This window comes from Thamnophis sirtalis, unplaced genomic scaffold (genome assembly GCF_051295495.1).
Source record: "Thamnophis sirtalis isolate CommonGarterSnake01/CBP01778 unplaced genomic scaffold, rThaSir2_p1.2 scaffold_6, whole genome shotgun sequence".
Classification (NCBI taxonomy): domain Eukaryota; kingdom Metazoa; phylum Chordata; class Lepidosauria; order Squamata; family Natricidae; genus Thamnophis; species Thamnophis sirtalis.
In genome coordinates this window covers 30,704,733-30,729,086 of record NW_028261386.1, presented here as the reverse complement: position 1 = coordinate 30,729,086, position 24,354 = coordinate 30,704,733, and the positions used below count along the sequence as shown (strand labels likewise).

General features: G+C 39.0%; 2 protein-coding genes across 5 annotated transcripts in view; one reads left to right on the top strand and one right to left on the bottom strand.

The window, feature by feature from the left end:
* VRK2 (VRK serine/threonine kinase 2) overlaps positions 1 to 509 on the top strand; it is a 57,590-nt gene extending 57,081 nt beyond the window's left edge. For all 3 annotated transcript variants that reach the window (XM_087717500.1, XM_087717499.1, XM_087717501.1), the window contains exon 13: positions 161 to 509. In XM_087717500.1, coding sequence (XP_087573626.1) covers positions 161 to 400 — 240 coding nt within the window. In that variant the 3' untranslated portion in view covers positions 401 to 509. The remainder of the gene's footprint in view (positions 1 to 160) is intronic.
* FANCL (FA complementation group L) overlaps positions 344 to 24,354 on the bottom strand; it is an 85,391-nt gene continuing 61,380 nt past the window's right edge. For both annotated transcript variants that reach the window (XM_087717502.1, XM_014069231.2), the window contains exons 8-14: positions 9,622 to 9,772; positions 8,578 to 8,661; positions 5,549 to 5,594; positions 5,389 to 5,470; positions 1,306 to 1,422; positions 736 to 807; positions 344 to 482 (exon numbers count right to left, since the gene is read on the bottom strand). In XM_087717502.1, coding sequence (XP_087573628.1) covers positions 447 to 482; positions 736 to 807; positions 1,306 to 1,422; positions 5,389 to 5,470; positions 5,549 to 5,594; positions 8,578 to 8,661; positions 9,622 to 9,772 — 588 coding nt within the window. In that variant the 3' untranslated portion in view covers positions 344 to 446. The remainder of the gene's footprint in view (positions 483 to 735; positions 808 to 1,305; positions 1,423 to 5,388; positions 5,471 to 5,548; positions 5,595 to 8,577; positions 8,662 to 9,621; positions 9,773 to 24,354) is intronic.

Genomic DNA, 24,354 nt, shown 5'->3' with positions numbered 1-24,354 from the left:
TTTTTTTTAAAGAAAATCAATGATGTAGTTACTATTTTTAGTTAGCTTTGGTAATATAAGGGAAGAACAAAGGGTAAAATACAACCTCTCTAGCAACAAAGTACTGAAAATTTGCTCTTGGACAAATTGCCACTAGTAATGTTTTTGCATTCTTTTTCAGGACTATGTAAAATCATTGCCCTGGACAGATTCCTGCAGTTCTTTCCAGAATTTTGAAGAAAATTGTAGAGAAAATGGAATCACATATTCAGCAGTCCATCGACCAGAACATGTTCAAAGTCTAACTAGCTCTTACACATGCTGGTCCCCTCAGATTGGATTGCATGGAAAACTGTTTCAGTATATTGTGGCCATTGTTGTCCTTGTCTTCTTAATAATGCTATCTCTCTATTTCCTTTGATGCTTTCTCCAGTAAGTGCTCAGGAAATGCAGTTATCCATTTGTATTCAGATTTTCTTAGTAGATATTTTCAGTGTGATTTGCTGGAATAAATTTGTTTCAAAAGCAAAGTTATCTTATGTACAGATTAAGATATAAAGCTGCTTACAATATTTTCCAGTATTTTACAAACACCATCAGATTTTAAACATTTGAAATATATACCATTCCCCAAACTTCCAAGTTTAGTGCTTTGTACACTGAGATGCACTACAAGCCTATAATGAAGTTTCCCATGAATTACAATTGTATTATTTTCAAATTTATTTGGAAGCAGTTTTATTCATCTTTGCTTACCTTACTACAATATGGACATTCACCAAATATGACATTAAAACTTTGTCGACTTGAAGGGAGCCCACGTAACCACTGGAGAGTAAAATAAGGTGTTATTTGCTGCATTTGAAGATAGATGATAGCTATGAAAACGTTGCAAACAAGATAAGCATCTCTCCTGTTCAAGGCTTTAACTCAAGAGTACATTTTGATCCATATGTGTCTGTGTCTCTCACATACACACTCGCCCGCACACACACATCTTTGGGAGTGAAGTTGATTTGTTTAAGAGACAATTATGTTAGTATGGTTATACTTAGAATTATTTTTAAAACAAATGTAACCCTAAGACTCATCTAAAAGTAGAATTTGCAATAATTATTACTTAAAATTAATAAAATTAATTAATAGCAAACAATGATGCATAACAGTAAGCAGTAATATTCTATATCAGTATATATTATTGTTGTAAAAATCTACTTATTCTCTACTAAGCAATTAGATTCCCATTAGTTTTAAATTAGTACAGCTACTGCATTGAGTTAAATGCCTAGAACACAAGACAATATTGAATGATTTTGATAATCATACCTCATATAAACAAACTTGATGAAAAGTTTGACCACAATGAGAGTCATCACAGACCTGGTCTGGAATAGCCCCATCTAGACGATAAGCATAGCAAATACCACAATCCATAGAGAAGTCCTTAAAAATATAATAGAACTGTATTAGTGAGGTGGCTGGGTTTAGTATATGCACTGCACCCGAAGCAAAGTTCATCCAGGATTTATGAAAAACACAAAGAGCAGAAGTTATACAACACACTAAAACAACCCAAATTACATGATGGCTCAACAGCATTTCTAAAGTTCATCAATTATGTCAAGTTGCAATAAATATTAATATTTTCTTTAAAAATCATGTACTTTGATATTAATTTTATTAATTTTATATAATATTGTACAATATAACTTTTAAGTTATATGAGATTTTATGAGGCAAACTGGTTACTTATAATACAAACTTTTTGCGTGTGTACAAAACACCCTCTCTCAGCGAACCAGTAGTAAACCAGTTAGGAACCCACCACTGGTCTGCAAGTATGCAGGAATGTTGTAGGTTAATTAAGAGACTTTTTATTGTGTTTGGAGGCCCACAGGGGAGGGTATTTCTAAGCAGTTGAGTAACTTACTGAGCAATTTTCCTAATGCTTATTATTGGCAATTCCTATAGCAGTGTATTGGGAATACCAGCAAAGAAAGGGATCTTAAACTTGATTGTGACTAAGCTTTAGGGACCTTTCTGGGAAAGGCTCTAAAGCTAGGAAAGATAGAAGAAAAGAAAAAAGGTTGTCCAGCAGCAAGGCAGATAGTTACAGAGGCAATGAATGCACCATTGGACGATCTGAATAACTAGGTTGGAGACAAATTGTTAGGGAGAAAATCTATAAGGTCATTAAGAGTTGACAAAGATTGAAGGTACATATTCAAAAGAGAAATTTCTGAAACATGGTAAGGAATTTGTTCCCTAAAATGGATTATATATGAGATAAACTATTGTGCCATTTTGTGCTATATCTCATCTGATTCCAAAAGGATGCTTCAGAGTTTAGGGATGTGAACAAGAGCTGTCTGCAATTTTTAAAGCAGTTACCCCTTTTCCCAGAATCAAAGGGGTAGGCTGCCGTAGTGAACAAATAACCCTACAAACACAGATCCTTTAAGGAGCTGCAGCCTCATATAATGTGAAAAAAGTAGTGCACCAGAGGAATAATTTACGATATAATTTACTTGGACTTCAGTAAGGCATTTGATACCTACTACTAGATAAAATAGAAGAATGTGGGTTAAACAGCATTACCACCAGATGGATTCGTAACTAGCTGACCAATCACACTCAACGTGTAGTCCTCAATGGAACTGCATCTACATGGAGGGAAGTATGCAGTGGAGTACCCCAAGGCTCTGTTTTAGGCCCAGTACTCTTCAACATCTTCATCAATGATTTGGATGAGAGAATAAATGGGGAACTCTTCAAATTTGCAGATGGCACCAAGCTGGCAGGAATAGTCAACACTCCAGAAGATAGACTAAAGATACAGAAGGATCTTGACAAACTTGAACATTGGGCACTAATAAAATGAAATTCAGTGGTGAAAAGAGTAAAGTTCTACATTTAGTCAAGAAAAACGAAATGCACAGGTACAGCATAGATGGTACCTTGCTCAATAGTAGTAAAGAGAGGGATCTTGGAGTCCTAGTGGACAACCATTTAAATATGAGCCAGCCAGCCAATATGAGCAGTGTGCAGCAGCTGCCAAAAAAGCCAACACAGTTCTAGGCCACATAAACAGAGGGATAGAATCAAGATCACATGAAGTGTTAATGCCACTTTATAATGCCTTGGTAAGGCCATACTTGGAATACTGCATTCAGTTTCGGTCGCCACCATGTAAAAAAGATGTGAAGACTCTAGAAAGAGTGCAGAGAAGAGCAACAAAGATGATTAGGGGACTGGAGACTAAAATATGAAGAACAGTTGCAGGAACTGGGTATGTCTAGTTTAATGAAAAGACTAGGGGAGACATGATAGCAGTGTTCCAATATCTCAGGGGTTGCCACAAAGAAGAGCGAATCAAACTATTCTCCAAGGCACCTGAGTGTAGAACAGGAAGCAATGGATGGAAACTAATCAAGGAGAGAAGCAACTTAGAACTGAGGAGAAATTTCCTGACAGTTAGAACAATCAGTGGAACAGCTTGCCTCCACAAGTTGTGAATGCCCCAACATTGGAAGTCTTTAAGATGATGTTGGATAGCCATTTGTCTGAAATGGTATAGGGTTTCCTGCCTAGGCAGGGAGTTGGACTAGAAGACCTCCAAGGTCCCTTCCAACTCTGCTATTGTATTGTATTGTATATTTTTTCTACATGTATTCCAAATCCATTTTTTAATCTGATCTGAACGATCACAGAGTTCATTTTGTGAATACCTGGCAGTGCTTGCAAGAGTCTAGGTTGTATCCATTGGGGGAACATTTGTATAAAATGGAACCTTCAAGGTCATATCTGAATGGACCTATATCCCACAATCCCTCACACATGAAACAAAGATATATAATTGTTTTGAAATAGAACGAAGTGAAAGAAGGAAAATTTCTAAAAGAATCAATAATTATTTCTAAAAGTGAATGCGCTATTACTATGTTGGTGGAAAATAAAACTAAAGGGATTAAAGAAAGCATGCCTTATTGTGCATGTCTCACATGGGATGGAGCTCCTACCAGGAAATCCTATTAAGTTCTAGATTGTTCTGATTGGGCTCTTGTCTTATCCCATGAGAAATAATCACAGAGCTACAATGAAGAACTAGTCTTAAACTTAATTGGTTAAAATACACATTACTGTTTCTAATTAATTGTGTCTTTTAAAGCAAGTTTAAATGTTTTAATCAGTATTTATAAAACTTGTATGTGGTAGCCACCATTTTAGATGAGACAGTGTTTTTTTCTAAGATAGTAGATATATATGCATCACCAGAGGCCATCTTTTTTCCCATCCAGTGTTTTATTTGCATGCAAATTTAACTTTTTGTATTCTTCTTTAATTAACTAAGATCTTTCAATCAGCTTATAGTTTTACGTTTTATCACTCACAGAATAAAAACAATAAGACCCAAGGCAGGATACATGGACAAATATTGCCTTTATGATATTCTACTACAGATTTTCTATTAGTAGACTGAAGATAGGAAATCATAGCATATAAAGATTCAAATGGAGCTTTGATTAAACTCAAGCAATTCCTTTCTCAACTGATCTTGATGTATACATCTTTTTATAGGAAAGGGCATTAGGTGATATGAAAGCTCTCAAATTACGGTGACCTACCAATGTGTTATTGCAGAGTGTCACATATAATATGTGCAAGATATTACAAATTCTTCATGAATAAACAACATCATAAAATGATACTGAGATATTCAAAAATTATACCTAGTCAGAGCATTTACAAACCCGACATTCTACGGGCAAGGAAGAAACCATATCTTGCCCGATTTTTTATTATTATTGTCATTCACTATAAGCAAATACAAAAAATAAATCTGAATAGGAGATCTCCAATAATTAAGATGCACTTTACTGTTAGAGGTTTATGGATTTTTAGAGTCCAAAGGCCTTCCTGCACAGCTAGCCAACATAAATAGACCATATTTATTTAACTTATTCTCAGAATTTTCCAAAATAGGAAAGAATAAAATGGACAGGTACATGGATGGAAGAATGTGAACTTCTTTCTCTGAGTTTAGTGTACATTCTCACTTGAAACAGATTTTTTTGTATTAAGTGTATTACATTCAACATTAATTCTGATACCAAACACCATAGATAGATAGATAGATAGATAGATAGATAGATAGATAGATAGATAGATAGATAGATAGATAGATAGATAGATATCAGAATTAATGTTAAATGTAATACATTTAATGCAAAAAATATAAAAACACCACACATACACACAAAATCTCCTTTAAGGAATAGAGGGAGAACAGTCCCCCATGTATAAGTAGACATTTTTAAATAATCTACAGTCTCTTTGAAAAATAGTTGTTTTATTTCCAAATATGTAGTATTCAAGCATGATGAGCATCCAAAGTATGAGATGACTTACAGTTTTTTCTAGAGCTTCTCGAGATGGAAAATCAATTTCTAAAATCTCTTTTAAATTTTTTAATAAACTATTTTCCGGGTTCCTAAAAAAGGAGGAAATAGTATTATATTTATGTTAATTAAATTACGAACCAAACATATTTACAAGCAGATATACTTACCACATATGTACATTGCTATTCAGCTTGATTTTCAACGGATTTACCACTGAAAACAAATTATGCATAAGTTTACATTTTTCACAAGAAAACATTATTTTTCAGAATATCTAATCCATGAAGGAATGGTGGTTCTATAGTTCATAGTTGGCTACTTAATTTTGCAGATCATGGATTCATGGTCAAGAATGTCTTTTTTTCATTCCTACACAACTTTTCTCATATTGAGTCACAAAGCAGCTGACTTTATAAGAGAAGTTATAAATTAAATAATTAAGATAATAATGACATTTGCAATGGAAGGAATGTCCGGCATGTGTTCTCAAATTCAAACCAAAAATCTGCACCACTATGTAATTTTAATGCATATGCATCATGTATGTAACGTATCTTCAATATTCCATTTTTTCAGTATCTCTACACAATGTTGTACATGTGAGTATGAGAGTTGGTTTGAATAAATTGTCTTCATTTTCAGGGGTTTGCTACTGCTTACATTAGATATGAGATTTTTTCAGAATTATTTGGAGCTGAACTCATCAACAAACATAATGAAAATTTATATAAAGAGATATGTAGCTCTAGAATTTCTCAATTTACATATTTGACTAAAAATAATTTGAGCAAATTTCTAAAGGAATGCTTCCAACTTTATTTATAATATCATTATGAATTTTATCTCCGTTTCAAAGAAAATTAGATAGCTTCAGAACATTTCTGCATGAATTTAAGTGGCTTTTTCCAAATTAATTTGGAAACTCCCAAATTCGTACAACTTGTCCCAGAGTTTCACTAAACCAATCAGATTTGAATGGTTATTTTGCTTGAAGCCAAGTGACTTCTCCAAATGAACTGGAAATTGTCACCTTTTTCAAGGGTATATTTTAGAGGAATTATTTGATCAAATCATCCCACTGAAGTTTGCACAATCCCACTAAAGAAGCACCTCTGATCTTGATAAAACATCTAGGTAATTTAGCCTTCTCAATTCTGTGCACTTATTGCTGCCTTCACACAAGAACTGAATAATCAATTTGCTTTTGATCTGTCTAATGATAATAGACAGGAAAAGACAAATATCCCTGCATTAAAACAGAGCTCAAGTATACAATGGGAGCAAGGGGCAAAAAGGAAAAATGGCCCTATTAGAATCATAAGAACTGTCCCTTGAGAAAAACAATTTTGTGGATAAAGATTGAGAGAACTGTTTTGTATAGCTTACTTTTATTCCTATACATGTGTGTGCTTTAAAAAATTAAGATTCTTGTAGTTCACTAATGTGCTAATTTAGAAATCAAGAATGCATTCACAGACCTCTCAACATTTATGACATAATTAATCTGCATTAAATGATGCCAAGAATCACTTCTTGCTTAAAAATATGTTAAGTGCCTTCCTGGGTCATATAAATCATTTAATGATCTAAACAAGTAGCAGATCCTGAGTGGCCTATATTCTGCCCATTTTTGATGCAGGCCCTAGTAACATATTTAGAAGGAGGAGAAAAAAGTAGTTCAGAATACTTGGAAGGATTATGGCTTTGACTTGAACACACACTTTAATAAGGATTTTGAAAATTACGTATCATATATTCCTTACAATGTCTTTAAAAAAATATAAAAGAAAGGTGAGAGCCAGATCAATTTAACGATAAGCCCTGTAGGAAGCCTTTGAAAAAAAAAGCTTTCCAACTTACAAGCTCTACTTGAAAACTTGGAAAAAAGGTTTGATAAATCAACAACACTTTTAATTCAACCCAATGGCACTCAGATAGAAGCAACATCAGTTAAACCCGACTTACAATCAGATGGATTGGAATCTCATTTGTTGCTGGTAGATTTGAAGGGAAAGGAGCCTGGTTTGAAAATTGCAGGCTGGTTAGAGAAAGGCATGAACTCAAGACCTAGAGATGGCAGAATTGATGAGTGATGGATTGGACTTTCTTAAGAAGATTAATGGAGTTTGAGGAATAAATTTATTATATTCAATCAGAAAACAATTGAAGAGATTTCAACTTGTAGGAAGAGTCTTTGAACAATAAATGCTATGGAGTATCTGTGGAGCTTCTCAATTATCCAGGTCATAATTGTCTCAAAGGTGCTTTTTCCTTCAAAAGGCAACTGGACTGTTTTTTTTTCCTTGTGGAAGAAGACAATTCTCTTGGATAAGAAGTTAAATGTTTTCTTCTTCCTCATGGAAAGAACAGTCCGGTTGCCTTTTGAAGAAAAAAGTACCCCTGAGACAAATACTGTGGAAATATTTAAAACAGAGATTTATGACTTTGGGGAATGAGATGCAATTGTTGGGAAAGATGCTAATTAAAACTTTTAAGGAAAAGCTTTATCATTAAGAATTAATCAAGGATATTTGATGCTAGATGGATCAGAGATGATTGTAGGGTAAACAGAGGTGTTGAAGTTCGTAACATTGTGGGACTGCTTTGCCAGGGAGGGGGGGAAGAGATTATTATTGCTGAAATATATTTATCACTATTCAACTGGGAGGGGGACGACGACAATATATGTTCGTGTTTTTTATGCACATTTTTCCTTGTCTTCTATAGTTTTGTTTGTTCTTGCATATTTTTTCCTTTTGCTTGGATTTTGTATTGTAACTTTGTGAATAAAATTTTAAAAAATCATCAAAGGACTTGGATATAGGAATTAAGCATAGTGATAGGGAGCCATCCACCTCCCTCCAGTCATAATTATATTCCCAATGTTATCCTGTAGTTCCGCTATTACTGTGGCATGGGAAATGATATATAACACTTTATACAACATGTTCTGCACATGACATGTCTGCTATTTTGCAGTTAAATGCATACAAAAATATAAATTGCTTTATATATTGAATGTTTAATGATTTTTTTGAAAAATATATAGTTTTATAAAAATGTGTTGTTATTCTATATTGCTTGCCTGAAACAAATATATTCAGTTTACCATACGTGAAGATTTATTTATGCTAGCATAAAATATTATAGAAAAAGAAATACAAATAGAAAAAAAGAGAAACAGAAAGCATCCTACCATGGTCAGCTCCAAGAAAGTAACACTCAGGAAGCATGGTGGGGTGTCTGGGATCTACCTCTATATTAAGGGAAATGTTGCTTCCTGAAATAGATAGATACATATTGAAGAATATAGCTATCCACTCTATTTTTTAAAGGCATTATTCTTAATTGTACAATTGTTGTGCAGTTTTCCAAAACTACAAGAATTAAAATTCAACCTTTGAATTAAAAATACTTATCTACTTCTAAATCTGTATGTGAAAGTGACTAGATTTTAGTATCTTAGTATGTAACAAGTCCAGAATGACTTGACTTTTCTACCTACTTCCTCCTTATTTCTTAATATTATTTGAAGTCATTTATCAATTAGATCAACTAGACATATTTCAGTACATTTGAAATGCATGTATTTCTATAAAAATACAGTAATTAAATATAGTTAGTTCAAGTATTCACAAAAATTACATGTGCTGGTATTATATTATAAAACCTTTCCTTCTGTGCTTTAAAAGGTGATATAAAAAGTAGCAAGTATGGTGTATGTGTGTGTGTGTGTGTTTGTGTCTGTCTGTCTTCCAAAATGAAAGGTTTGCTGAAAAAAGTAGTCATAGCTTAGTTTCAGTGGACTAGAGGATAAAACATGTCCAAACAATGCAGGTGTGGGCAGTAGTTTAATAGGATGACTACTTTTCTTCTATAACCTTTTCTTTTTAAAGAATATACATATATACATATATACATATATACATCATACACACACACACACACACACATATATATCCCCCAAAAAAGTGGGATATAAACCAGCTGGAAGTTATGACCTACAGTTTGAGAAGCTCTGTAAAAAGTTGTTATTACTATTACTGTTATAACTAAACACAAAACATAATACCAGGGACAATGAGAGGTTTCTTTCTTAGTGAAGTCATAATCTAAATTTTGAAATGTTATGTGTAACAGAAGAAAAAAACTCCTTTTGTAGAAACATGATTTTTTAAAAAGTTTTCTTTATCTCTCCTAACCACTAAAGTTCCTATGCAGTTATCTTTTTTATTTTTACCAATTGCAATCCTTCGCCTTGTGGAGCTCCTTGTGGGTTTCTCTGGCTCAAGGACCCAGGTCTTCTCATCAATTTCATCTAGAATATCCCAAAACTCCTTCAGTGATTCTAATGTTGCCAAGAACTGACTGTGAATGCTCAGTAAGGAACTCTAGTATAGAAGGAAATTGTAAGAAATATTATAAGTGGCCTTTAACAAAGCAATACAGAACTACTGTTTATTAACTGTTTCAACTTTTCAAAATCTAGCACACAATTATAAAACACATGTATTACAATTATACATAATGCATACATGTATAATTATATATGTATACTACAATTAATCTTTCAATCCTTTTTTAAAATATTCACTTTTTAAACCTCTTTTAAAGTATTTCTACTTTTTTACATTCAAACTTAAAAACTATTCAGAGTGCAATCATGTAACAAGTAGCTTCTTTTGTATTTCATGAAAAATCCCTGTGAATTAATAAGGAAGTAACTTGCAGCTTTATTTTTGCAAAGCATCTGAAAATTATTCACGTGCAAAATTCCAAGTAATTCGAAATGCTAAAACAACTAAAAATGTACTGCAAATGCAGTATGTCTCTATATAAAACTGTCTTCTGACAATAATTTTTTCTAATTTTTCCTCATTAAATCTAACATTTCTAAATAAAGATTCTGAAATCCAGGATTAACAAGGGACATTGTATAGCATGCACATCTCCGAAACAGAGAACACCAAACTACTCTCATCCCCTCTCTCCACAGTTACAGCAAAAAGAAGCTCAGTGTTTTACCAGTGGAATGTGTTTAATAAGCAAAGTAAAAAAATATACTTTTATGGGGAATATACAAACATGGATCTTTTCATCCATTTTCTTCAAAATGTCAAAAAATAAGTTGTGGATGGTTTAAAAATTGCTCAGGTGAGTTTTTAGGATTTTACACACTTGAAAAATATTTTTAAAAGGAAGGACAGAGCTTCAGAAAGAACATGTTGGATTTATTCTCCCTGCTGTTATTAAATTATATTAAAGTGAGGAAGCACTTAAGCAGAAAAGTGTGAATACTGCCAATCTCAGAATGTAACGCTTATTATCTTTAAAAGCATTTTGTTACTTTTATAATACCTGAAGTGATATAATAGTGTCAGTCACTTAACCAGATCTTACAGCATAATATCTTCATCTTAAGTACTATTATTTCCAGTATTTTAATAATTTTCACACTGTCTTGGAATGTGATCTTTTGTGCTCTGATGACACTTAAATTAATAGCATAATTTTCTGGTACTTGCAACAGTTGCTTTCCATTTTGATTTTTTACATTTTCCTACCTCATATACAGACAAATCCTTTTAATAGTCATTTTTATCTTTTTCTTTAGGGAATTCAAAGGAATTTTAGTAAAAATAAAGAGACACCAAGGGATTAGAATTTTGAAATCCAATTAATTTTAATACTAATTGCAATTTTTCAGTGATGTTCCTTGAAAGGTAGCAAAATCTTAGAGTGATCTGCTCATCTGATCTTATTTGCATGTTTCATTGATGTTGTAGTTGCCTTTCCATATGCATATCTGAATCTCTATGTTAAAAACATTTGCACTACTTTGTCATGCAAATTATAAAGAATTTATTCCTAATTTTACACTTCAATTAGATCATTTCTGTACATATTCCCTTTAAATAATTTGCAAGTGTTCCATAGCAAGAGATTCAATAATGAAATAGCCAATCTGCTGCCTCATGATTTTTAAGATAGTGTTATTTACTTAGCATATTTAGTTGCCCCCTAACTTTATCTCAAGGCAGTGAATAAGCTTTGATATACAATGCCCCTCCCACTCAAACTAATATGAAAATAACTATATGCTTTCTCTAAAACAGTAGCGCAAGTGAAGCTCTATTGAACACATTGTGTTTTAAAATAAGACACAGCAAGAGGAAAATCCACAAAATTTGGAGGTTAATTCTAGAAAAGGTATAGACATTTCATGAATTCTTCGAAAAATGGAGTAGATTGCTAGAGTAGGATAACAAACTTTTCTGTTCTTTTTCTACTTCAGGATGTTCTGCTCCATTTAGTGTATCTGCATGCAGTCCAAAAATTTTTTCTCCAATAATTTCAAAGCATGCAGGATCCTATATTCACCTTTTAAAATTTCCCCCCAAAGTGCTATGGGCATATTGGTAACAGGAATAGAATGTTCACCTGTATATTAAACTCAATGATAAGCAAATTTGAGAAACAGGTGGTTAAGGCATCAGGCTAGAAACTGGGAAAGGTGAGCTCTAATCCTGCCTTGGGCAAAAGCATACTGGGTGACCTTGGGCCAGTGACTATCTCTTAGCCTTAGGAAAAAAGCAAAGGCAAACCACTTCTGAAAAACTTTGTGAAGAAAACGTGTGGTGGCTTGTCCAGGCAGTCTCTGAGAATCAGACATGAATATACAGGACACAAAAAAAAGCAAAATGTAATCCAAGGGCAGAAATCTGAAGCAACCTTAACTGTTTGCTCAACATCCAATTCTTATTTTATGGAACGTGGGACCTGGCAATCTTTAAAGAATGCTGCAAAAAAACAACAAAAAAACCAATTGGGTTACAAGTGGAACATTACAAGAATTCAAAAGGTAAATTTGGCGGGAAGATTTTTTTTTCTATAAATGCAAAGATGATTAGAATAAGAGTAAGAGCTTCTGGAAAACAAACTATCTTTAAATCTTAAAAAATAGTTTGAAGTTGCCATTTTTGAAATTTAGTTTTTATGAATGGTGAAGGACTTTGGTTCCTAAAAACCTGAAAAAAATATGAAAAGCTGAAATCGATGCCCTGCTGGTCACTTAAAAAAAACAAAAACAACTTCATTTCCTCTTCTCCCTCACCATTATCTCTCAAGAGAAATAACTGGCATTGAATTATAACTGGCATTAAACAAAGCTACAGCAGCCACCACAGGACAGGAGTTGTTGCTCGTAAGGATCCCACACTAACATTAGTATCCTCTATTATGGGGGTTGGGGAAGAAACACAGTAAAATTTTGCCATCAAAGTTCAATATTGGCATTATTCCAGTATGAGCGCAAAACATCAAACATGTCACTAGAAGGCAAAATCATGAAATTGCATCTTACTTACAGTGGCCCTGTCATGCATGGGAATTCAGTAGAGAAAGCAATTATATTTGGGAGAGTTAGCTGTAAAAGTAAACCAGGCCACCAAAAAACACGATGCCTGGACATATCAAAGCTGACACTATCCAGAACATAGAGAATCTCAATGAAGTTGTACAAGAGCAGAAGATGTGGAGAGACGTGGCCCATAGAATTGCCAAGAATCGGGCAAGATTCGATAAATAATAATTATCACTTCAATATGCTGAGGATGGCATATGTGGCTCAGGAGACATATTGCACATCACTGATTTATCTTATTGCAGATTTAATACATCAATATTGCTTATTCTTTCTTTATACTAAAAAAACTAGAAAATCATGTCATAAAATTTTAGCACTTTGAATCTGGTAAAAATTCACATATAATTTGCCAACATGGATGTATGAATAGATAAAGTTTTAACATCATGTATATCGCTGCTTACTTGAACCACATGTTGGGCACACATTTAGGGCTCCAGGGTTGAGCATGGAATCAAGTCTGTAAGGCCTTCTGGAAACCAGACATCACCAATCTAATCCCCAGAAGAATGATACAGTGCAGATACCCCTGCTGAAAAGAGCCTGGACATTGTCAGCTGATACCCCATAACAGATGGAAGTTGGACCATGCCCTCCTGTCAGAATGGATGGGGTAAGTAACAAAAAAAACAGGTAGGAGAGGGTCAATCAATTTACTTGGACTTTTAAAATTTCTTCAACGTATGCTCACATTTCAAAAGTTATAATGGAGCTGTAAAATGCACCCAAAATAATTAGGATTTATAGCAATTTCTGTCTGAGACAAGACAAGACGAATTAACAAATTCACACACTTGCATGATTTCTATTTGTTCAGCTCTTGTCCACCACCACTATCTTTCAAATTTGGTGCCCTTCAGAGATGCTGCAATTGCAGTTCCCAGCATGGTCAAAGGTTTATTGCCTCAGTTTCCATCAGCATTTTATGAGCAAACAATTTCCTTTATGATAATTTTGTGGGTTTTAAAAAAAACTCTTTATTTAAAATTTATACCAGGAAAATCTCCAACTATGTAGAAACCAGTCTAACACATCTTGCTTCCAAACTGATTAGCATATTACTAGATAAATGACTGTTTTAAAAAAGTATAATATTGAAAAGTCTACCTTTAAAAAAAACAGCTTTTTCATCTAAGCTTACATTAAAAATCAATGTTGGGAGATATACTTGCTATCACCAACATATTCATTATTCATATTCATTAGAACATCTTAAATAGCATTTGTGCTTCACAATCCATTAATCGGTAAATGCTTCCATGATTTGCAATGCTTCTTTTGGATACCAAGCCACATAACTGAAGCTAAAAGTCCACGGGCAGGAGCTTATGTGGAAATATTCTTTTAAACTAAATAATGGTGCAAAAGACTTTCTAGATAGGGATTATTTACTACATTGGTTGGAACACTAAAGAAAAAAAAATGACCGTTGTCTTACCTGAACGGTCCTTCTATGGGTGCTGCGAAGGGAATCCAATCATGGGTTAACTTAGCCTTCTAGCCTTGAGACTGAGTATGCAAATATCAAAGTTACGCCTCCTCTGACTGGACTTCCGCTTCCTCTCCAGTTCTTATTACGAAGTCCACCGAAGAAGCATTATGTCAATCCTCAACAAGCCGCAAGTCATCCGGCACTACGGAGTCAAGTCCAGTCAGTAACTAGTCACAGTCAAATGGAGCCCTGACCAGCCGAAGCCGCGGGCGGGTTTGGATTCCCTTCGCAGCACCCATAGAAGGACCGTTCAGGTAAGACAACGGTCATTCTCCTGTGTGCTGCTCCGGGAATCCAATCATGGGATATATCAAAGCAATGAACTCCCAGGGCGGGAGCTAGGCTGGTCAGGCTCCTCCGCAGACGGAAGGACCCTTTGCAACACTCTCCGCCCAAAGGACGCCTCGGCCGAGGCGAAGACATCAATCTTGTAGTGGCGAATAAAAGGCGAGGGGGATGCCCAAGTGGCCGCCCTGCAAATCTCTTCCACGGACGCTTGCGTCGCCCAGGCCGCTGTGGTGGCCGCACTCCTGGTGGAATGAGGAGTGATTCGCCTTGGAACCGGTCTGGAGTGGGTGTCATACGCCAACGCAATGCAAGCTTTCAACCATCGGCCGATGGTGTGGGAGGACACCTTCTGTCCCATTGAAGATGGCTGGAAGGAGACGAACAGGGCCTCCGATCTTCGGAACGACGCCGTGCGCTTCACATAGCGACGAAGAGCCCTGCGCACATCCAGATGGTGCCACTGACGTTCCCGCGGATGAGACGGGTGAGGACAAAAGTCCGGCAGGACAAGTTCTTGAGTTCTGTGAAACAATGAATTTATCTTTGGAAGAAAGGTCGGATCCAAACGAAGCACTACCTTGTTCGGGTGGAAGATGCAAAGATCCGCACGAACCGAAAGGGCTGCTAGCTCCGACACCCTCCTGGCCGATGTTATGGCCACCAGGAAAGCCGTCTTGAGTGTCAGCAAGCGGAGGCTGATGGAGTGTAGAGGCTCAAAGGGGGCAGCTGTAAGGGCCCTGAGAACCAAGGTCAAATCCCACGTGGGATAACGATGTACCGTCGGCGGTCGTAAGTTGGAAGCACCCTTAAGGAAGGTTCTAACTCGCAAGTGCTGGGATAAGGAGCGGCCTTGGCCACCCCCGACCACCGTTGACAAGGCTGTGACCTGACGGCGAAGAGTGTTTGGTGCCAACCCCTTGTTGAGGCCGGACTGCAAGAAATCCAGAACCTGGGGCACCGAGGCCTTGATGGGATCGGCCCCGGTGCGTCGGCACCAGCGGCAGAAGGCCTGCCAGGTAGCTTCGTAAATACGGGTAGTCGACGGGCGACGGGCCGCCTGAATTGTAGAGATGACTTCGTCTGAATAGTGGAGGGCCGCTAGCATCTCCCGCTCACGTGCCACACGGCTAACTGCAACAGCTGAGGGCCCGGGTGCCGGAGAGCCCCTTGGTGGAGCTGAATCTTGTCGTCCGGGATCCTCCAAGGACGCGAAACGGACAGATGGACGAGGTCTGCGTACCAGGGACGTCTGGGCCACATTGGAGCGACCAGCAGGACTTCCGCCTGTTCTGTCAATATCTTCTGAATGACCGACGGAAGGATCGGGAGAGGAGGAAAGGCATAGAGAAGGCCGGCCGGCCAACGGCTGCGTAGAGCGTCTACCCCCTCCGCCCCCGGAGCCTGGTATCGGGAGTAAAACCGGGGAAGTTGTGTGTTGCGCGGGTGAGCGAACAGATCCACCTCGGGCAGGCCGAAGCGGCGAGAGAGCTCCTGGAAGAGAATGGGGTGGAGCTGCCACTCCCCCTGATCCACAGTCGCTCTGCTCAGCCAGTCCGCCTGAGTGTTGGCTTCGCCCGAGATGTGCTCCGCCCGAATCGATGAGAGTCTGGGCTCCGCCCAATGGAACAACCTTTCCGCTTCCAGCATCAGAGCTCTGGACTGCGTTCCCCCTTGGCGGTTGATGTGAGCCTTGGAGGCCACATTGTCGGTCAGGATTAACACATGGTGATGAGATACAATGTCCCGAAATTCCAGGAGAGCCAGACGGATGGCCCGCAACTCCAGCCAGTTTATGCTGTTCGCCAGCTCCTGATCCGACCATCGACCTTGGGCCACCTTGTCCAGGGCATGGGCCCCCCATCCGAATAAGCTGGCGTCTGTTGTAACTTGAACGCGGTCCGGCTCCTTGAATGGACATCCCCTGAGGAGCCTGGACGACATCCACCAATGCAGGGACCGCCTGGCCTTGCCCGGGAGCTGCACCTTGATGTGGGAATGACTGGTATGCGCTCTTTGGAAGGGCAGCAGGAACCACTGGAGAGGACGCGCATGGAACCTGGCCCAGGGCACCACGCTGATGCAGGAGATCATCTTCCCTAGCAGTTTGGAAAGCGACAGCAGCGGTACTCGCCGATGGGATAGCGCATGATGCGCTAGGCGGTATATGCTCTGCCTCCTTTCCGGGGACAGGAAAACCTCGCACGACATCGAGTTGATGGTGGTTCCCAGATGAAGGAGGGACGTGGTTGGGCGCAGGTGGCTCTTGGGCAGATTGAGGACAAAGCCATGGTCCCGCAATGCGTCCATCGTGACCTGTAGGTCTCGGAGGGCCTGATCTCGAGAGGACGACAGCACCAACACGTCGTCCAAATAACAATTGATGCGTATTGGAATTGAGCGAAGGGAGGCTGCCAATACTGCCAGAAGCTTGGTGAACGTGCGCGGGGCCGAGGAGAGGCCGAATGGCAAGGCCCGGTATTGATAATGACGGCCGTTGAAGTGAAACCGCAGGAACTTCCGATGTGCCGGATGAATGGGCACATGGAGGTACGCTTCTTTGATGTCTATGGAAGTCATCATGTCGCCTTGGCGGATGGAAGCCAATATGCTCTTTAGAGAGTGCATTTTGAATTTTTGGTATTTGATATACTGATTGAGCTGTTTCAAATCTAGGATTGCCCTCCATCCCCCGGAGTTCTTTGGTACTAGGAACAAGATGGAATAAAACCCTAGGCCTCCCTGCCCTTTGGGAACTTGCTCTATGGCCCTGATGGTGAGAAGATGAGATATCTCGGTGTCCATAAGGCGCCGCTTTGACGGGCACCTGGGCACAGGGCACCTGATGAACCTCCTCGGGGGGATGGATAGAAATTCTAGCGTGAGACCCAAACTCACTACTTGAAGGGCCCAGGCGTCTGACGTGAGCTCCGCCCACCGGTGGGCGAAGGCCAAGAGACGTCCTCCTATGGGCCCTACCTCCTGCGAGTCAGCGGTATCTGCGAAAGGATCGGTTGCCCGCTCCTCGGAATGATCGTCTACTCTGCGCCTGACTCTGCTGGCGCCCCCTGTCTCTGGCCCCGGCTCGGTCCTGGCCACGGTCCTGTGCCTGGGAGAACCCCCTGGTATAGTTGGGGACATAGGGGGCAGAGGTAAACCCCGAGTCCCCAGACCGAAAGGGCTGCCGTCTACCATAAGGCTGTGGCCTTCTGGCCACACGGGCACTTGTGGAGGGAAGCACCCTACGTCTGTCCCGAGTCTCAATGAGAATTGGATCCAGCACTGAACCAAACAAGGCCCCGCCCTTAAAGGGCGTGGATGCTAGACGCCACTTGGATTTGATATCAGCTTGCCAGTGGCGGAGCCAGAGCAAACGGCGAGAGGCCACATTGGAAGCCACGGCTCGGGAAGCAAACTTCGCCGCGCTAAGGGTGGCATCAGCAGAAAACTCTAGGGCCGCTATCAGTTTGGTGACATCCTGATGGAGGCGCAGTTCCTCCGGATCCAGCCTTTCCTGTAGCTGTCTCAGCCAAACTAAAGAAGTCCTATTAAAGAAGGAAGCTGCAGTGGCTGATCGCAAGGCCCACGCTGCTGCCTGATGAGTCTTGCGAAGGACCGATTCGGCCTTGCGGTCCTCGGCCTTCAATCCTTCCGAAATTTCAGAAGGAATTAATGCCGGTGAAGCAAGAGCCGCTATGGGAGCATCCACTGTGGGAAACTGCAGGAGGGCCTCCAACTCTGGGGAAGATGTGAAAAGCTTCCTATCACCAGACCCAGGGGCTTTAACCGCGGTCGGCTCATCCCACTGCTTTTGGATTAAATCAAGAAAAAGCTTGGGAGATGGGATAAAATCCTGCAGAGCCACCTGCTCAGCAAAGAGCCGCTCGGTGGCATCCAGGCCCACAGCAGCACTTTCTGCAGAAATTGCCTCCCCCATGTGGGTGGTAGTCTTGGCCTTATATAGCAGGGATTTGAAAAGAGTGTGCCTGAAAAGCCCAGGGGGCGGAGGCAGGTCCACAGGAAGGCCCTCGTCACCAGAGAGTTCCCTATCCTGGATTTCACCTTCTTCCACTAAGGGAGATTGTGCGCTAAACACAGAGTGTAAAGGGGAAGGAGGATCAGTTTGCAGAATGGAAGAATCCCCTTGTACTGCTTGGGGAGCCAGGCCTGAGTAGGCCAGAGTAGGCCTGGAGACCTGGGATCTACGCGCTAATTCCGCATCCACCCCTCTGGAAATAGCCTCTGAGATCATGCTGTAGAATTCAGCAGAAAGGCCCAAATCCTGGCCCTCCAGAGGCCTGAGGCCTGCAGCTGTGGGGGTGAACGTGGCAGAGGGCCCAGCGCGTGGAGGTGAACGAAGAGAAGCCCCACTAGCCTCCGAAATAATTGGGGGAGAACGAGGCCCGAAAGCCCCTACCTCGGGAATAGGGCCCTGGGGAAGTTGAATATCAGGAGACCAACCCTGCTCAACAACCCTCACCGGAGACACAGGCTGCTGAACCAAAACCGGAGGGGAAGAAATGGGAGCCCCAGATGCCTTGGGGGGAACTTTGGCCTTGTCCTTGCGCTTGTGCGACTTATCCCGAACAGTAGATGAGGCTCGAGGCCTACTAGTAGAGGCCCTGGTCGCGGCCCTGTTGGGCCCAGGGCTGGCCCCTCCCTCGCCAGGGGAACGGGGCTCAGAAACTGGCCGGACAGTACCTTGCAATTGATCAGCCATGATATGAGTTTGAAAGAGCTCAATCAGCGAGACAAAGGAATGCAATTGAAAGCACTTCGCCAAGAACGCCACGTGGAAGCAGAGACTAAGAGAAGCGACCTCCTCCCTGAGTCAGCAAACTCGAGTGAGGGAAAAGGGAGGGGCGGAAGCAGTGCGCAGACTCAAGCGCGCGAACAAAATCTGCCTTCTCATCCCAGGCGTTAGAGCGCATGCGTGAAAAGCGCTTCCAAATAAGGTCACCGGCTTCAAAGGCGCGAAATTCAAAGGAACCGCAAGGGAAATTCCCAACAGCCGATCCGTGCAATTCTCCGGCAGCCGCTCCAGCGAGGGCACAAAGGAGGGAGGCGGGGAAGGGGGGGAAGCCCCGCTCCGACAAACCAAAGCCTCGGATCTGACCGCGCCCGCGGGCGGGTGCTATCCGGCAGGGGTGGCAGCGCTGGGAGACTCAGCTTCCTTGCGCGCTGATGATAAGGGAGGGCAGGCGGAGAAGCCCCACTCCAGCTGCAGCGATCCGATATCCCTTTAAGGGAAATAGCGAGGGAGGAATCTGCTGACAGCAATCTGCCGCTTTACCTCCAATCCAGCAAGAAATCCACAGTGAAAAACCAAGTAATTTCATCCTTAACCTAGAAATATTAGCAATTAATCAAGAGAGCGTTGAAAATAAGTCTCGTAGGCTTGACTGAGTAATAAGGACTGGAGAGGAAGCGGAAGTCCAGTCAGAGGAGGCGTAACTTTGATATTTGCATACTCAGTCTCAAGGCTAGAAGGCTAAGTTAACCCATGATTGGATTCCCGGAGCAGCACACAGGAGAAAGAAAAAAAGAAAGACATACTGTACTAAACAGGTCCAGCACAGCAAGAATATGGATTAGATAACCCTCAAGATTGCTATTAATTTATTCTTTTTTCACATTTGCTTGGGAAAGTATTTCTTTTTGTCATTTACTTAAGCTGGAACACTTTCTCCAGTATTCCTCCTGGTTTAGACACTGACCAAAAAATTAGTATCAGATTTCAATTAAACCTCTCCAGCTGTCAGACATGTTGTACATATTATTGATTTAATATTCAATAATTTTACTGAAGACTTAGTCATCAAAGGTAGAAATCCTCCATACTTCTTTAGAAAATCCAGTATTATGTATTTTAGTAGAACTAATTTGACTAAAAATTCAAAGGAAAAAGCAGTGCCTTAACCCATGAATAAATACCTGTAGTAATTGGACATTTTAAAAAATGAAATAGACAGCAAATGAATTTTGCTAATTAGACAAAATAAAGTCAGTAACTGAAGTAAGTAGTTGTGCTGGGACTTGTCACTGGAAAGCTCTGTATATATGGCAACTGGAACAATGGCATCAGCCTTGCCCTTGGTACCGATTTCTGACTATTTTAAAATGTCTCTTCTGCACCAGAATTCTCTGGCTGCTGCTGATCCTGCTGTGAGACACCTGCACTGGCTACTAGGCTTGACACGATGCACAAAACCCTACCATCTTCAGCTTGACATTGTGCACGTTATAATTATTCATCCAAATGAATATGTCAGAGCAGCAGCAGCAGACCTCTCATCAGAGCACAAGAAAAATACATCAAAACATTATCAACCCAGCAGGAAGACAGGGACCATAAGGAAAATTACCCATTTTTAATACAGACGCCATAAAGCCATGTCTATTATTATATAAAAAGCAAGAGGGGGGAAAACCACCATCAAGCTTTGAGTCCAAAAGTACTGGTGGAACAGAAAATGAGAAACAGATGTTAGGGGGAAATCAATTATTGTATCTGAAATCTATTTATTCTCTCTTAAAATAAGTTCTGTGCTAGTATTCTAATTTTGACATTTGTCCTCTTTTGAGTTAAGGATCATGTCAACATTTCCATTAAGATGACCTACAATTGTTAGAATTAAATATCCATCATATGTTAGAACATATATTGTGAATACACAAAATACTAAGAACAAATAAGAATATGCCAATAAATAGCTCACTGCACATGTACAAATCTTTTAATTTTGGAAAAAAAAACTTAAGCTGAATATCAGTAATACATACATCCCTTTGGGCATAAGCAATGCTGTGTAAAGTGCAAAAAAAGAGTAAGGAATAACAAACCAAAAATAAATACAACTCACTTGTTTTCCCCTATTTGATACTTCATTCATTCCTTGCAACAGACCACATTTTATCTATTATCTTTTTAGTAACATTTGTCTAACTTAGTCTTGATTTTCCCATCTTTGCCAATTTCTACTAAGATAGACGAATCTACTTGCTGTGTTTTTTGCTGTTTACCTATAACTTGCAATTGTTCAGTCACTTTTCTTTGTCAAATATGACTACCTTGGTATTTGATATATTAGTTTTCAGATTCCTTCTCACTGTATCCTACAATCTATCCACTGTCAATCATTCCAGTCCTTTAACTAATAATGTGGAATCATTTATATATGAAGTTTCCCTTACTGTAAAATACTAATCTCATCTACAAAATTTAAGTGAAACCACTACTGCAAATGATCTGGACAATATGCTCTTGATAATGCACCCAGCCCTTTGGATAAACTGAGACAACTGTTTTCCAAACACATTCTTTCCAGTTCTTGTGAGGTGTAGGCCATTCCTTGCCAAAGCCCTTCCTGTAAGTAATGTAAACCATGGTCTAGGAATCCAAAATTCTCTGTACAGCACTATCTCTTGGCCCAACAGTTTACTTCTAAAATCCTCTGCTCCCCCATTGGGTGATGACCTTCCATAGGAAGTACAGATGAGAACTTTGCATGTCCTGTTTGGCTTTCCTGCCTAGCTGTTCATAAGTCCTTGATATTATTTTCAGGCTCTTTGTTGTGTAATTTTTCCCAACATGAAAGAGTAGAAAGGGGTAATGAATTGGTGAGCTTGATTATTTTGGTAAGCCTCTCTGCTACATCTTTGTACCTAGGAGACAACACACCTTCCTTGTTGGATTAGTCTGGTCTACAAATTGCTGATTCTGTTCCTTTAAAAAGTAAGTCATCTATCACCAACACATGCCATTATTTCTGTGGGAAAATCTTGCTACTGGAATACTTGATAAAGTTCCTTCTTTATATGCCTGCATGTTTTCTTCCAGGGAGAGAATGTGAAATTGATTACTCAACTCCAGTAGGGCTGAACTGGACTGGACTAGACAAGTTTTCTCAATTTTTTTGACCTCTGAGTGACATGTTACTTTCTATCTCCCAACTTCCTTTTTCTGGGTAGATTTTATTGGTGGCAGAGAACCAGAATTAGCTACATACCTCTCAATCACAATTTGGCATAAGATTGAAACAGCATCAGTCACTCTAGCAGATAACTTCTGTTGGGACTTGGAATGTAGGAATCTTGTCTCCTAGTACTGTTAAAATTCACAATTGTTTCTAATACTACTACTAATGCTATTTTGCTGGATTATCTTTAGGTAATATAGGATCTGAAAGCAGCATTCTGACTCAACTTGTACCCCCGTTAACGGTAGTGCGAAAACAATATGGGTGCCACAGAGTTTGGCTCTTTTCCTACTACTATTTAAGAGCTAATAAGAGAAGATCATGTCTTATTATACGATCAATATCATTAATTTGGTAAAGTTAACCCATTATATTTCACCAACCAGGAAATGTTTAAGTATATATCTGCTTTTTGCAGACTATAAGTATGGACAGGCATGCTTAGCTAAATTCCAGTAAGACAATCTACAGTTTTGTCGAAAAATATCTTAGCTCTAAATATCTAAGGCTGGTTTTGAGCTACATGCTATATAGCTTGGCTCACAACATTGTCATCTTTTCTAGATGAAATGTGTCAGGCTGATTTGACTATGAAAGGAGGAAGCATAAAGGGTCTTGTAGCATTTCCCAAGAAATAATGTATACTCATATTATTTTTGGCAGGCTAAGATCTTTAAACTACAGACTATCTTGCAAGTCAATATATTGTTGCCAACATCCCACCAGTTAGGAAGTACCTGCAATACACTGATACACACCAATTTTTTATTTGTTGAACATGGTAGCAAACTATACATAATGAATACTTTTACACAGAATTGGGACATAGTTCTTTAAAAATGTTCTAATGTAATAATTAAATCATTTCAATATGAATGTTATTCATATTGCTTGATGTTATTTGAGATGATATGCTTATTTTACATAGGCATGCGCATTCACACAAAAATACCTCAGTAAATTACAGATTATGCTTTGAAAGCTTTATACTACAATTCCTTTCGCAGAAATATATTTACTGTATTAATATGTTAGTACTTATGTCATCCCATATTTACAACACTTGACCATTATTTTATTTATTGTTCTTAAAATATTTATATATCACTTATTTGAAAAGCTAAAGCAGTTTAAACATTGGTACAATAAATAAAAACTAGATTAAAAACAAGATAATAAAAATAATTTGTTAAATACAAAATGCAATATTAGGGACTTATGATGGGGTAACAAAAATATAAAAAAGTGAATTTTAAAACATTCAAGATATTAGTATTGAGCCTGAATGAAATGTTCATTTTTAAAATGTTATATTTGAAAATGCTGCTATATTTACCAGTTACTAGTCAAAATTAAACAGCTTGTGTTTTGTTAGGGTATATTTGTTCAGCTTATAATATTAATAAGAAAATCTTAATGAAGATATTGAGGCTTTTAAGAAAATGAATGAGACTATCAGAGGTTTTAATAGGTCCTGACATAAATATTCACAAAATTGATCTGTATAAAGAATTTTTTTTCAAATTTACATTAATATAGTAGACAGTCTAAAAGCTTAATATATTCTAATTTGCTTAGAAAGAGATTCTATTGAATTAGAAGGCTGGTAACATCAGGAAAAAGAAAGAAAGATTACCCAGCTTTGAAGCTACAACCAGAAGGAAACCATAGGTTAGAAATTTAACGCTATGTTGGCCAGTGGCATAGGCTTAATACCATAAGAGATTGTGAACTAGAAAGCAAATAAGGCGAGCAAATTATATTTTGCTTTTTCTAAGGAAAAGGAAACTA